This window comes from Bremia lactucae, linkage group LG9 (genome assembly GCF_004359215.1).
Source record: "Bremia lactucae strain SF5 linkage group LG9, whole genome shotgun sequence".
Taxonomy (NCBI): domain Eukaryota; phylum Oomycota; class Peronosporomycetes; order Peronosporales; family Peronosporaceae; genus Bremia; species Bremia lactucae.
Window position 1 is genome coordinate 3,397,272 of NC_090618.1, and position 15,315 is coordinate 3,412,586.

General features: G+C 44.8%; 1 protein-coding gene across 1 annotated transcript; it reads right to left on the minus strand.

Moving 5' to 3' along the window:
- Positions 1-3,357: 3,357 nt before the first annotated feature.
- CCR75_006967 (uncharacterized protein) lies at positions 3,358-3,874 on the minus strand (the record flags this gene model as incomplete). Its single annotated transcript, XM_067965031.1, has 2 exons — positions 3,358-3,475; positions 3,546-3,874. 2 exons carry the CDS (start codon positions 3,872-3,874, stop codon positions 3,358-3,360), a joined length of 447 nt encoding a protein of 148 aa, XP_067817897.1.
- Between the last annotated feature and the right edge of the window lie 11,441 nt (positions 3,875-15,315).

A 15,315-nucleotide genomic window follows, 5' to 3' on the forward strand; every position in this document is an offset into this window, starting at 1 on the left:
TTAATGATCTAGTGCTACTCTCTACGGTAAACTTACCTAAGCGATTAGTCACTAATGTGGGTAGCAGTAAACTACTACCCAAGTTCATTGGGCCTTTCCGTGTACTGCATCGAAGAGGCAATGCGTACACAATAGAATTGCCACGTAGGATGCGAACGCATCCTACGTTTTACGTTGGTCGGCTCCGCCCGTACCATCAGTACGCGGCTTCTTCCGAGGACGGATGTGACCACCCTTTTCAAGAATCCCCAAAAGATTCTTGTGATCGCGAACCAGGTTCTCATGTTGAACCTGAAGTTTCTCATGCTTGTTCCGAAGATCCTCGAAACTACGATGAGCTGATGACAGCTCATCGCGAACAGCATGATAGTTCCGCTCGTACTCCAACAAGGAGTACGCACCCTTCGAACGGTCTTCCAACCGCTCGATATGGTGATTCTGCACCATCTGTTCCAACGAGCGACGCTTACCGCGCTCGTGTTCAAGACCCTCCTCCAAATCATGGAGGAAGTGATCCATTTTGTCGATCTTCGACATTAGATCCGACATACGGTTCGGATCTAATTTTCCCTCCTCCACCACAACCTTTGGTGGACTCCCACGGTGGTCAACGTTTCCTTGTGGAACGTATCCAGAACCACCGTGATGAGAAGGGGCAGCGAACGAGTTATCTTGTTCGCTGGCGAGGTTATCCACCTTCGCATGACAGCTGGGAGCCTCGCTCCCAGCTGATTGCTGACGTTGAGGGCCTCGTCCGTCAGTATGACGAGACTAATCCGATGGTTTGGAAGGCCCATCGGAAAACACTTGCCCCTGGCGCTTGTAAATCGATTGCAAAACGTCAATCGCGTCACGCATCTCAATAGAGATGCGAGCCCTTCCCCAGGGCGAAGAAAGGGAATAGACATCCCCTTTTACCCTCTTCGAGTTGTCTACACAACACGGACAGGGATCACCCTACGTGAGGCATGGAAGTCCAGCCTCACGTGACAACCGATGCAATTTATACTTTGCACCGGTTGGAGTTCTTTTCTCAAATTTAACGCGATTCGCGTTAAGTTTTTGAAGCCAGGCTTCGCGTCCAATGTATTTGACATTGCGAATGAACGCGCTCCAGGCTTGCATAAGCGAGACTTTATCTCGCTTATTGTTGCCACTAAACAATCGATGCTTAAGAAAAGTATCGAGATTAAAATCTTCCTCAGCGCGAAAGTTGTTCGCGCTGGGATCAAGGCCATGTAGCTTTGTCGCAAAAAATAAGAAATATTTATTGTGAGGTGTAGTCTCTCCAGACAAGCTATTGATTAGCAGTTCTGGCAAAAGCCACGGCTTCTTCTCGTGGGCGAGATGAGACATTTTGCTGTCTTCACTCCCCTGAGTGGTACCCACTGAAGCAGGGGTACCACAAGAAGTTTTATTACGATGGCTTACGCCATCGCCGTCACATTTCACAGAATTACGTGCAGGAGACCGTATGAGAGATCGAACGGGCGATGAGGGATCATCCTCATCGTCGGATCCAAATAGACTATTTACTCGTCTATTAGAATGATCCCTCTCATTCGAAGGCTCATAGTCAGCCGCCTGACGTCTATCAGGCGACTGTTCCATTATCCCCGAGTTGGCCATTTCGTCCAACTCGCATTAGTAGTCGAAATCCAAAGAGGGGTCGTATTCACGTGGTGAATCACCACGTGCACTCGCAACATTTAGTGTTGTGCGAGTGGAAGACACTACGGCAGACGTTTCGTCTGCCGCAAGAGATAACAGTGCGTCACCCCGCATGAGTTGATTCTTCATGCGATGGAATTTAAAATGTGGTTCTGACCAATCAACATCGTTTAAGAATTAAGTGGTCACATAGGGACCACTCCATCCAATGACATTCAGAGTGATTGTCGTTTAAGGGAGGGGTGATGTAACGGGGTGTATCGTTACATGAAATTAACACTTAAAGGTTGTTAATTTATATATTATCTAAAAGGTAGATAATATTTGCAGGATATTACTTTAAATAGTAATATTCATAATTCTTATCCATAAATAGGTATAGACCATTATACCTATTTATAATCAGCTGTAGGAGTAATCAAAGAGAGAGTTACAGATAAAATATAGATAAGAATTTAATTACATGTTTAGTATTAGATTATAATTAAGTTAGCATTTACAAAGATAGAAAAAGACACTTAATTATATTTGTGCAATTTTTATTTACCCTCTTCAAGCTAGTAACCTTAAAGAGAAGTCTTCCTCTGCACGTACTAGTGTACGTAAAATAACGTGAGGCTTCACTCGCAACTGAATCGGTGCGAAAAGTGGACTTTTACTGAAACAGTACAAGTCGTAGTGCCCCGTTACAATATAGATTTTTACCCGAATTTTATTTAAATTTTTAAATCAATAGACTTCAGGGAATTAGTGAATAAAAAATTTGAAGTATATAATAAGGAGGTGGTCTTATCCTGTGTGTACATGATTCGAAACAAAAAAAAGAACAACCAATCAGAAGACAAGTCCGGTGTAACCCACCACCATATTCAGCAAAGCCCAGATCTCTCCATCATAAATTTATTTGTATCCAACATTTCATTCTTGCTGTGCATAGCGTATTGACAAACATGTTTCCACGCTACTTATAATTTTGACAAAAATCCAGTAACTCGCATTTGAAGCAGTGCGAAGTGGACTTGTACTGAAGCAGTACAAGTCGGTGCCCCGTTACAATTACTTAGTATTGCTCTTTTATGTCCTATCACCAACCGAGTGGTTAAGCACTCGAACTGGGATGATATATGAAGTGGTGCCTTACGTCACTTAACGTACACTAGTACGTGCAGAGGAAGACTTCTCATTAATAAAACTACCTTACAGAGAGTCAAATGAAAACTGTATTAATATAATTAAGTTTCTTTCTTTCTATCTCTTAATGCTAACTTAATTATAAACTAATACCAAACATGCAATTGAAATCTTATCTGTCTCTCTCTCATTGTTTACGTTTGCAGCTGATTAGTCTGCGTGATAAATAGATATAACGGCTTGTACCTATTTATGGATAAGATTTCCGAGCATTACTAGATAAAGTAATATTCTCCAAATATTCTCTACCTTTTAGATAATATATTAATTAACAACCTTAACTGTTAATTTCATGTAACGATACACCTCGTTACAGTAGTGCTGAATCACCAGCCACGAAGCCGAAAAAAACATTAGACAAGTGCTATATTCAAGATCAACGCAGTGGCCAAGTCTTAATTACTTGGAATGAATGTAATCATGCGTTAATTCCGATGAGAGATTCTAATTGAAGTAGAATGATGCGTCAAGACACGACTTGTGTGGAGGATCAAGCTATTTGCAATCGGTCTTGTTAGGAAAAAAAAGGCCGTTGGACATTTCACAGCCACAAATGCCAGTCTGGGGATCCTTGATGCATCCATAGAAATTTCCCGGTTCCTCCCCATCAGAACTTGTCATTGACACGCGTACATAAGCATTACCATTTATTTACATAAGAACCAAAATGCAGGGTGACTTACTTCCAAAAGATTGTCGAACATTTCGCATTTTTCACCAATTCAGCCGGGGTTGGCGCCTTGCAAGTGTACGCAGCACAAGTGCCATACGGAGCACCGTGGTAAGTCCTATATTTGTCATCCACGACAAAAATGGCAAATGTTTGTTGAGCCTTTGTGCGAGTGTTACGCGAACATTCTGCTGCCTGGATAGGGCCATTAGTCGTCGTCGCTTCACAATTGAATTTGGTTGGGCAAGCCATATTTGTAACTGAAAGGCAAGGTTCCAATTTTGCGAAGACGAGTGCGATCATGGGGGCGGCAACAAGAGTAAGGGCGACGGAAGTACGCATCTTGGTGCAAGTTCGTGTCTTGAAAGGCAATCAAAGAATGAAGCGCTTAAAGATTTAAGCTCCTGTTGAACGGCAAAACAACCGTGTCATTTATTTTTACAACGTGTAGATCAAGCAAAATTTCGGCATACCGGCTGGTGGCTTGCGCCTAAAATGCCACAGAGGATGTACCATCCAACACGGCTGCCTGTTGCAATTATTCATATTCACCTGTCGCTCGCACAAGTGACCATTCATGCAACAAAAAAGCGGCTGGCCAATTTATTTGGTCAGACACCTTTTGCGTTATCTAAATAGCACGTAATAAATAATACGTTCATTGAGCATTGGTTGACCGCCATGCTTCGCCAGCAATGTGTAATTTTTACTGATTCGTGTTTAAAGAGCACTCAGCGACGGGCGAGGCAAAAGTCGTATTATAAGCTCTGTCAGACGAAGTGTCTAAGGATCTTTTAATTTGTCATTTGTTCATGCAACAATCATAAAGACTGAGCAAATCTTTATGTACGGTCAAATGTCAACATATTTCAGATGCGACTAAGAGGATGAATTATATTCAATATCTGCAAAAGAAATCTTACGCTTGTTCCGTTTCTAACGCAATATTTTTGTCACAAGTCCTAAATCCATAATTTGCAACACGACAAGGATCGGTAATTCCGACCTGAAATCTGCACTAGTCTTTGTTTATCGAGTGCCCGTCATCAAATTCTATCTGACTCAACTTGTAATGTCGTTGCCTTCTAAACCTACATCGCAAGCTTTTACGTAACATGAGACACATTGGAGTTACCTTTCCTTTGCGATTATTTGCGCCAGCCCAGGTCCAATTGTGAAATTAAAAGTTGATTGCCGACAGAGCACATGAAGGAGCCATCAAATTTTTATGAAATGTCGCTTTCATCGCATACCGCAGTAGGCATTTAAGCGACAGTTTTGCCGGCTCGTGATTTTTTGCAGTACGAGAGGCAGCGATACCGTAACTCTTGGACGACATTTCGCGACTCTTTTATGATCAAAGACTTTGGGCCAGGATGTGTGCTGCCATCCCTGGGATTTGCGTAAGACTGAAGCTCTTATCTAATCCTTTGTCGCTATATTGATCGGGTTCACCTGACGGTTTCAAATCGATCTGTTCTAACCTGTAGACGAAAGACTAACTTCGTTAAAGCTACGTCACGCGTGCTTGCGGCTGCCTTATCAAAGTGATTCTAATTTTCAAGTGGATAAACGGCAAATTCTCAAGGTTCACTTGTTTATGACAAAACGTAGATGGTACACATACTTTATCCAGCTGGCGTTTGATAATATCCTATTTCTTAAATTATGCTTAGGACTTTTTCTAATAATTTCCTGAATTCTTCATAGTGCATTAATTTACATTTGTCGATATCAGCCAGTAAAGGCGTTCAAATGAGTCATTCATACTTTCCTAGTGAAGTAAGATGTCGGACCAAAAGAGTAAAAATTCTTCAAACAATTTCATAGAATTCATCGTTTATGATACTAAAATTCCTAGAGCCGACATGAGAGTAGTGTAATGGTTGTGACTTACATCAAAAACCGTTTTTTCGTTTAACGATATTAAATGTTTGATTTCTTACAGCCAAGAGCGCCCGCACTTGATTGGCAAGTCGTAATAAGAGCGAAAAGAAAGAGCAGGAAATCGAGCACGAGGGAGAAGTTGAGCTGAAAATAAGCGACAAGGGTCGAAGGTGCGCTCTTGCGCATGCATGTTAGTTAGTCTTTGGCGGTCAAGCTACGGATGAATTTATTTTACTTTACTTCTACCAAATTTTGCGGAAGCGCATACTTACCTTTCAAATAGGCGAATCTTAGTGGTCTTTTTTTTGTTTTCACCATGAGCGCAAGCAACTCGCAATTTCCTTATGTTTATGTTTTGTCGGCTTTCGCTCGTAATTTCTTCGTTGAAAAAGCATCTTGCTATTAAACAAAGAAATTTACAAACACTGAGAAGTCTTTTTGCACTGCTGGAGCTAATTTTTTTTAATTTTAATGAAGAATCGGGGCCCGTTCATGGTGGTTAAAAAGAGGGTATTGTAACGCGTAATTGTAATTATCTTAGAGCTTCCTCTTTTAAAAAATCATTAAAGAATTTAATTGTGAATGTAGCGGGGTATCGTTACATAAATTTGACACTCAAAGGCTGTTGTTTAATATATTATCTTAAAGGTACATGATATTAAAGTAATATTACTTCACATGGTATATTCTAAAAGCTTTTACATTGGTAGATATAGACCATTATATCTACTTTCTCCGCGGTCCAGTCAGTGCTGGACGTGCGCAAAGAGGAAGACAGATACGACTTTACTACATGTTTTGTATTAGTTTTTTAATTTAGCTCGTATTTCAGAGATAAAAACAGAGGAACTTAATTATATTAAATACAGTTTTCATTTAACCCTCTTGAAAAGAAGTGTTTTGAAGAGAGTCTTCCCTGCACGTACTAGTGTACATGAAGTGACGTGAGGCACTACTCACACTGAGCATCGCGAAGTGGACTTGTGCTTAAGCAGTACAAGTCAGTAGTGTCCCGTTACAACTGGTAGCACTTAGGAGTCCGTCCAAGGACCACAGTTCCATCACCTAACATGGACACGTTAGATGATAATGGAAATACGCATCACGTTTCGCGTGATAGCTATCCCTTTCTACGTGACATAGAAAGGAGTGCGGTCGAACGAATGAGTTCGACCGTAGGAAACGATGCAATCTTGGCAATGCTGTCCAATTTGAAAAAATATGCCCTCCATTAAGGCCATCGCCAAGTTCAGACAACATGAGCTTGATGAGGCGAAGGAGAAAGTAGCCTTGCTGAATCAGCAAGGCTCTCAACAGGCAGAACTGTTGAGGTTACAACAGGTACAGGCCCCTGTACCTAAGATGACGCACACGCGTCGTCCCAAAATCTTAAAGATTCACATCTTTAAGTATAGTGGAGTCAAAGAAGGCTCCCTCTTAAGATGGTATGTCGAGTTGGACGATGCCATAAGGGCACGTCACTCACATCGTCGACGAGCAAATGCAAGTCGCATTCGCTCAATCAACTTTAGCAGGTCGTGTTAAAACTTGGGCATTGGGCCTTAAGTTGCGCGACCCATACGTCTTTGAGTCACTAGAGGCTAATAAAGCCCGGCTCAAACAGACGTTTGAATCGCCTAGGGCTGACTTCAGAGCTCGATCAGAGCTACTGAAATTCAAGCAAGGCAAGCATGATGTTCACGCTTATGCCCAGCACACAGGACTCTTAGCGAGTTGTATAACAAATAACCCAGTTTCTGAACACACGATGATTACGGTGTTCATACAAGGTCTTACGGATGGTCCTGTAAAGACGCACCTGTTCCGCTTGGACCTGGATACGCTTGGAAAGCAATATCCGTTGCGGAGCAGGAGGACTTGAGCTTGAGACAGGCTCAAGCAAGTTTGTCATCGTATCGTCCTCCAAGACGACACGAGTTAGGAGGTCCAGAACCCATGGACTTCTCTTACATCGAAAGCGAGAGACCTCGCTTTTCGAACAAGCGATTGCATTTCTGCAATCGCTGTCAAAACTTATTGCAGAAATGCTATCGCTGTCAGAAGTTAGGACACTACGCTCTTGAGTGTAGGGCTCCACGCCCAGTACCGAAAGGTACTTAACGTAATTATGGACCAAATGCCAAAAGGGCAACGGTGAGGTCCGACGTTGTTTTGAAATCGCAGCAGCGAGGCGGTCCGTCAAAAATACGGTTGGCGTCAGTACGGGCGCAACGCCCTACTGATCCAGCAACCTCAAGAGAATTTGCAAATCTCTTGACTAAAGTTGCTCCATACACACAATCATAATGTGTCTCTGCACCTGGTGATGATGTATGCGTCATCACCTTGAAATTAAAAGTGACAATGATTTGTCACTTAGAGCACTAGGGGACTGCGGAGCGTCGAATAACTTTATTCGTCGCCAGTCGCTAGAGGGTCGTCAGCTCAAATATGTTGAGCGCGACATCCGTCCAACGAGGATGACGGTGCGTCTTGCGACAGGCGCATCGATAACAGCAATGAAACGCGTATGAAATTTCACTACACCTTAAAAGATTTACAGCACGATGATGATTTCATCGTACTGAATTTGGATGACAAATTTGATGTCATCCTAGGTTTACTTTGGCTCAGAAAGTATGAGCCAAGAACCAGCTGGCAGCATCGATCTGTAAAGATGCCTGCCACTTGTTCATCAGATGGCCACCTGAAGAACGTTTTGGAGCGTCCACAAGCGTACTAATATACTACGACTGAGCGCAATAACCTCACTTGTGCTACGGTCGTTAGCACGAGCACAAAAGATCACATTGTGATTACTAATCACACTGTGGAGTAAGCTGCCGGCGGCATACAAATGCACAAGCAGCGCCGAAGGCCCACCACTAGAATAAATCGAGTGGATTGAAACATGAATGTACGCCTAGCGGGGGACATTCAAGGAAAGTACCGGTTGTCCAAAAGAAACTTAACGATGATCCTAGGCCGAGCAGAGAGTCGACCATAAAGGACCCGAGTGTGATAGCGCAATCACAGTCGGAAGACGTTGAGGGAATATGTTTCCACGTACTTGAGAAGACATCTCCTCAAATAGTTAATGCTGAAGTGACTAATCTTCAGCATCCCGAGGGTTTGATCCCTCGGCAGCTCATGAATTAATCCCAGGAAGAAACCGAGACATTGATTGTCTTGGTTAATGACGGATTAAGAGTAGGCGCTAATACTCTTGATCTGAATGCGCCTCGGAAGTTAACTTCGGAGACAACTCAATTACGGTCCCTAAAACCCAAGCGGCTCTTGAGAGATCTGCATAGGGTAGAATCAAGCAGATCTGCTTCCTCGTCACAGAGGACGAATACGTAACGATATTCGCTCAGCGGTAATTTTGCAGTGAGCGAACGGGTTCTCAGCAGCTCATCGATGGACGAAAGTGTTCTCGATGTGAAGACTTGGTCGAAATATATTACTCAATCCTAGGAGTCACTTAAGACAATCCTTTATACAAGTTTTTGATTGAATTCATATGTTTTCCCTGAAACAGTTTTATGCGAGTTGCCTAAAGATAAAGGCACTTGACATGAGATCGAGCTCAAACTGGGCTCGAAGTACTGTTTCATGAAGCAGTGGCCACTGCGTCGTGAACAAGTACTTGCGATCGATAAAGAATTTATCGATCGATTAAAAGCGGGCCATGTAAGGGAGTCAACCTTCACACATAGCTCTCCGACCTTCTGTGTGCGAAGACCACAGGAGGGGGAGCGGATAGTGCACGCATTCAACAAACTGAATGCTGCAACGGTATCGGCTCAAACACCGATACCTAGAAAAGACGTCATCATAGATGGTATGTCTAAGACTACGATCTTTTCGTCTTTGGATCTGATGGATGGATTTTTATCAGATCCTTATGCGCGAATGCGACATCCCGTACACAGTAGTGAGCACTCCCAGTGGGATGCTCTGGGAATGGCTAGTGATGCCTCAGAGGGTTAACAACACCCCTGTAACATTCAACAGATGCGTAACAAATTTGTTAAGACCGGTGCGAGAATTCGCACCGAGGTATTTTGAAAATGTATTCGTCCAAAGCCGAGCCATGGACCGAAAGACGGACGTGGAAGTTCATAACTCACGTTCGTCAAGTTCTTACACTTATGCGAAAGCATAAGTTGTACGCAAATTTCAAGAAGCGTTTATTCGCTGCAAGCGAAATACCACTTCTTGGGTGCATCGTCGGTAAACACGGCGTGCGCCCTGATCCCGAAAAGATCAAGGCAAATACCGACTGGCTGTTCCAGTTGATTTCAAGGGACTTGGAAAGTTCCTGCGTATTTGCATAAGTACTTCCGCAATTATGCCGAGATGACAGTTCATCTCTCTTGTCTTTGAAAAAAAGACGATAAAACGCTATGGATCGCCGATTGTCGGCATTCCTTCGAAGGTATCAAGCAAAGCTTGATGCAATCGCCCATCTTCGCGATTGCAGATCAAGACAGACCATTCCATGCCGACCCGATTTCGAGCCGGCTGCGCGTTCCAACAGTGAAAATAATCCCACTGTTGCAACACTCATTTCAAGTGTTCTGTCATCAACCTTGTTTGATGACTTAAAAAAAAGCCTACGAAGAAGATAAGGGTCCGTTGCGTTTATTGGATTATCAGATAAATGCATCCGATAATACTTTTTTAATATTTACCGGCTTTATATCGATCGTCATCCGATCGATACACAACACGCAACGGCATATTGTATTTCACAGCCCTTGCAGGCGACACTCCATCCCAAATCCCAATGATTTGCGCTTGCGCATCATGTATGAGCGTCACGATGCACCAATAACTGGGCATCGTGGACGTGAGAAAACTTAACTCACAGTAAGTCGCGACTTTTATTGGCCCCGCCAGTATCAGTTTATGCGCAAGTACGTTCGTGCTTGCGAAGTATGTCAACGGGTGAAGCCCAGCCCTTCATCCCGTGCACCTCTCCAACCTCTACAACTTCCAGCAGAGTGTTGGCAGTCCGTATCTGTGGACTTCGTCTTCGGATTTCCCGAAAACGACCACAAAAATAATGGAATCCTTGTTTTTGTAGACAGATTCAGCAAGATGGTGCACCTTGCTGCGGTACCAGAGTCGATTACGGCTCCGGGTTGTGCCCGTGTCTTTATCGACACGGTATTCAAATTCCACGGTTTACTCCGTGAACTGGTCTCGGATAGAGATCCACCGTTATCGGCGGAGTTTGGCAATCCGTATTCTGATCTCTCGGAACACGGCTGACTATGTCAACATCCGATCACCCAGAAACGGATAATCAAACAGCGTCCTCGAAGAGATACTTCGAGGTTACGTCCAATCGTATCCGAATTGGAGCGAGTTTTTACCGATGGTCGAATTCGCCATCAATAATTCGGTGCATGCGTCTACAACGCATACACCGTTCTTTGTGAATGGCTTACGCCATCCTCGCATACCGACCCAATTAGAGGGATCCTCTAGTCTAAGGGGGGGGGACTCGCAGGAGCAAAACCAATTCTGGCTCATGCTCAACACGCGTCGAAAATAACAACGACGCGAGTGATGTCAATGTCGAAGAAAACGACATCGAAAATGAGATTGATCTCATGGCAGTACGCACTAAGCGTACTGAAAAAGACAAAACAAATGAGTTAGCGGAAGAGTTTCTGCTAACTCGAGAATCAATTATCCGTTTCGTTCAGGATTCTATTGCTAACGCAGTGGACCGACAGAAATGGAATGCAGACAAACATGGAAGAGCAAATGTTAATTCATTCAAATTAATGATCTAGTGCTACTCTCTACGGTAAACTTACCTAAACGATTAGTCACTAATGTGGGTAGCATTAAACTACTACCCAAGTTCATTGGGCCTTTCCGTGTACTGCATCGAAGAGGCAATGCGTACACAATAGAATTGCGACGTAGGATGCGAACGCATCCTACGTTTTACGTTGGTCGGCTCCGGCCGTACCATCAGTACGCGGCTTCTTCCGAGGACGGATTTGACCACTCTTTACAAGAATACCCAAAAGATTATTGTGATCGCGAACCAGATTTTCATGTTGAACCTGAAGTTTCTCAGGCCGGTTTCGAAGATCCTCGAAGCTACGATGAGCTGACGACAGCTCATCGCGGACAGCATGATACTTCCGCTCGTACTCCAACAAGGAGTACGCACTCTTCGAACGGTCTTCCAACCGCTCGATATGGTGAGCCTGCACCGTCTGCTCCAACGAGCGACGCTTACCGCGCTCGTGGTCAAGTCCCTCCTCCAAATCATGGAGGAAGCGATCGAGTTTGTCGACCATCGACACTAGATCCGACACATGGGTCGGATTTAATTTTCACTCCTCCGCCACAACCATTGGTGAATTTCCAAGGCTGTCAACGTTTCCTTGTGGAACGTATACTCCGTGATGTGAAGGGGTAGCGAACAAGTTATCTTGTTCGCTGGTGCGGTTTACAACCTTCACATGACAGCAGGGAGCCTCGTTCCCAGCTGGTTGTTGACGTTGAGAGCCTCGTCCGTCAGTATGACGAGACCCATCCAATGGATCATAAGGTCTATCAGAAAACACGCGCCTCTGGCGCCTGTAAATCGATGGCAAAACGTCAATCTCATCGCGCATCTCGATAGAGATGCGAGCCCTTCCCCTGGATCACTGGTGACCCGGCGAGGACGCCGGAGGAGATCGCTGCCCGCGACGCTCTTCATGAGCATTACCTTACGCCGAAGGTAATGACGCGAAGCCAGTATCTGACGCGTTTACGTGATCAAGCTTGTGGGGCTTCGGTGACCTGCATGAGAAAGATTCTGATCGTTTTGTTTCCAAACGAAACAAGGAGTGAAAACGAAGTCTCATTTGAGAACTGGGTTCACCGGGCCCGCAAACTCCGTAATATCTGGAATATCAGAGAGTCTGCGGATTAAGGTGAAGCTTCGCTTCGACTTCGCTAAGCTTTAGGCCAAAGGCCAGTTACGTTCAGCATTTATGCCACAAAACGAAGTAAGGCTAGCCGATATTTCAGTGCTACGGTTGACCGTACAACCAAGGATCGAAGCCGCACTGAGGCTTTAGATCCACCTAATCCCACGTTTAGTAGTGGGAAGCGACGTTTGACGCGAGTTGACCCTCAGCTTGGAGCTCAAAAATGTCAACGTTGTACGGGCAATCTTGCCGAAGAGGTACCTCGAACTCCCAAGAGTTTTTGGAAGAGGGTTACCCTAGCCACTTCACCAGATACTAGTATTGACCCTCACGACGACGTCGCTTTAAAAGTTTCTCCACATGAAACTGAAGGTTTCCCCGCGCATCAAGCGGTGCGGGAGGGGGCCGAAATTTCGGCGGAAGCATTTGATGCTCAACGACACGAGGTGCAACTTCTTCGTGAGGTCCTTGCTCGGGTTGGGAGCTCTTTTGAGGCGGTTCGGGCGTCTTTCGCCGAAATCGCTTTTACCACGTAAAGAGGGCCAGTTGGATATCCTGGTGAGGATGCAACAATCTGCGGCACGACCGCCTGTCTCGGCGCAAGCGCCTTCAAGTCCAAGTGGGAAGGGTCCCGATATGGCTAAAGCAAGCCAACGTAAAACACTGGATGTGTACGCAGCTTGTTGGGAAGGTTTAGCGTATAAGCTAGGCCCTTCTTGGCCACGAACGTAAATGGTCCAATAAAGCGCGGGCGAAATTTGGTCTTGAAGACCGCGGATACCAAGTTGGTAGGTAGGTTCTTAGCGTTTAGTAAAACTCGGTCTCCGACCATATACGAATTAATACAGTTTCTGCTTTTGGCATCTGCTTCTTGTTTTTGTTTGTCTTGGCTATCAGCCATCGTATCTCTTACATGTCTTAAGATACTAAATCGCGTCGCGAGAAACTCGCTTACTTGTTTCCGAACGGTAACAGGGCTGATATCAGCAAGCCTATCGGCCGATTCTCCCCCACCAAGCCCTTAACCCTGCAGTGGTATCGTTAATGGAACGCGCGGTTGGTAAGACCGTTTACATAGAACACAGTATAGCCTGTAGAGGCATGAACAGCGTCATTGAACGCAAACTCCACTACTGGGAGCATTGAGCTCCAGCGCTTTGGTGTCTGAGCACACACGCTGCGTTAAACGTCTTCAATGACGCGATTGACAAGTTCAGTTCGACCATCGGTCTGTGGATGGTCCGCAGTGGACATCTCCAATCTGGTTATAAGCACTCGGAAAATTGATTTCCAGATTTACCCGTAAAATCGGGGATCCCGATCAGAGATAATTGCCACTGGCAAACCATGTTTTCGAAACACGCGATCGATGAACAGCTTAGCTGTACCGTCTCCATCAATGGAATCTGGCACGGCTGCTTAGTAAGCCATTTTGCTCAAACGGTCAACAAAGACCACTATACCGGAGTTACCGGCTGAATCTTTCGGTAGCCCAAAGACGAAATCCATACTAATGGACTCCCACAATCCTATGGGGACGGGAAGACTCGCCAGTGGCGCAGCAGCATGTGTCGAGGGTTTAATCCGTTGGCACGTTTCGCATGTGCGAATATATGTGCTGACCCATTTTTAAAGTTTGGGCCACCGACTCTGGCCTATGAAGCCGTAGGTCTTTTCTCAAGCGAGATGACCACCAAGGACAGTATCGTGTGCCTCATATTGGATCCGGTACTTCACCTCCTCATCATGAGGAACAATGACACGCGGAGGGTCCGCGATGTTTGTGCAACAGGTTGTTATCGATAGAAATCGATGTAACCTTGCACGCAAACGTGCCGCCAATTTAATACCCAATTTGAGTCCTATAACGCTCGTAGCAGAGCTGCACACTGTTTATCCTTGGCGTAAGCCGAACTGATTAATTCAGGAATAGGTGACGAGATAGTCGTTGAATGAGAATCTCATAATCCGGCCTGCGTGATAACGCGTCGGCCAAAGCATTTTGCTTGCCGGGCTTATACTTCACCACGAAGTTGGATTCCGCAAAAAAAGATAGTTATCGGGCCATTTTCTGTGAGAGATGGGGCGACTTAGTCGCCGTGCGCAATGATGTGTGATCTGTAAAAATCACAAACGGCTTAGAGCCGAGTGGATGACCTCTGAATTTGACGAGAGCATACTTCATAACAAGGAACTCTTTGTCATGAACTGGGTAGTTCTTTTCCGCAGCTTTAAGCTTTTTAGACTCGAACGCAATAACACGTTGATGCCCATCAACATCTGTTTGTAACAGAGCACTGCCAATGGCAAAATCTGATGCGTCAAAGACGATACTGAAAGGCCAATTTGGGTTTGGCAGTACCAGAATCGGGGCATGGATAAGACTACCCTTAACTGCTCGAAAAGCATTATTTTCGGTGCTAGTCCAGCACCATTCTATATCTTTCTTTAGGAGTTTAGATAATGGCCTAGCCATATCAGCGTAATTTTTGCTATATTTGTGTAAATAATTGGCGAGACCCAACCACTTAAGCAAATCCTTTTGGTTTTTAGGAACCGGCCAATCTACTATGGCTTTTACCTTAGCGGAATCGCTCTAAGGCATCGCTTTCCAATGAAGTTTTCTAAAGAAGGAATTTCGTCTGCGCCAAAAATGCATTTAGATGCATTGGCATACAATTTTTTTGTGCGCATGCATTCGAGCACTGCTCGCAAATGGTCTAAATGGTTTTCCATATCCGACCGACCCTGCTCCGCACGACTATGGACAAAAATGTCATCGAAATAAGTCTGTGCATAACCTCGATGAGGGCGAAACAGTTGCGTCACTAGACGATTAAATGTTGCCGGGGCGTTGGAAAGCCATTGTGGAAAACCAGCCACTCCCATTACATGCCGCTTTGGGTGCTAACCGCTGTAAGCGGGATATCACTAGCTCGCATAAGC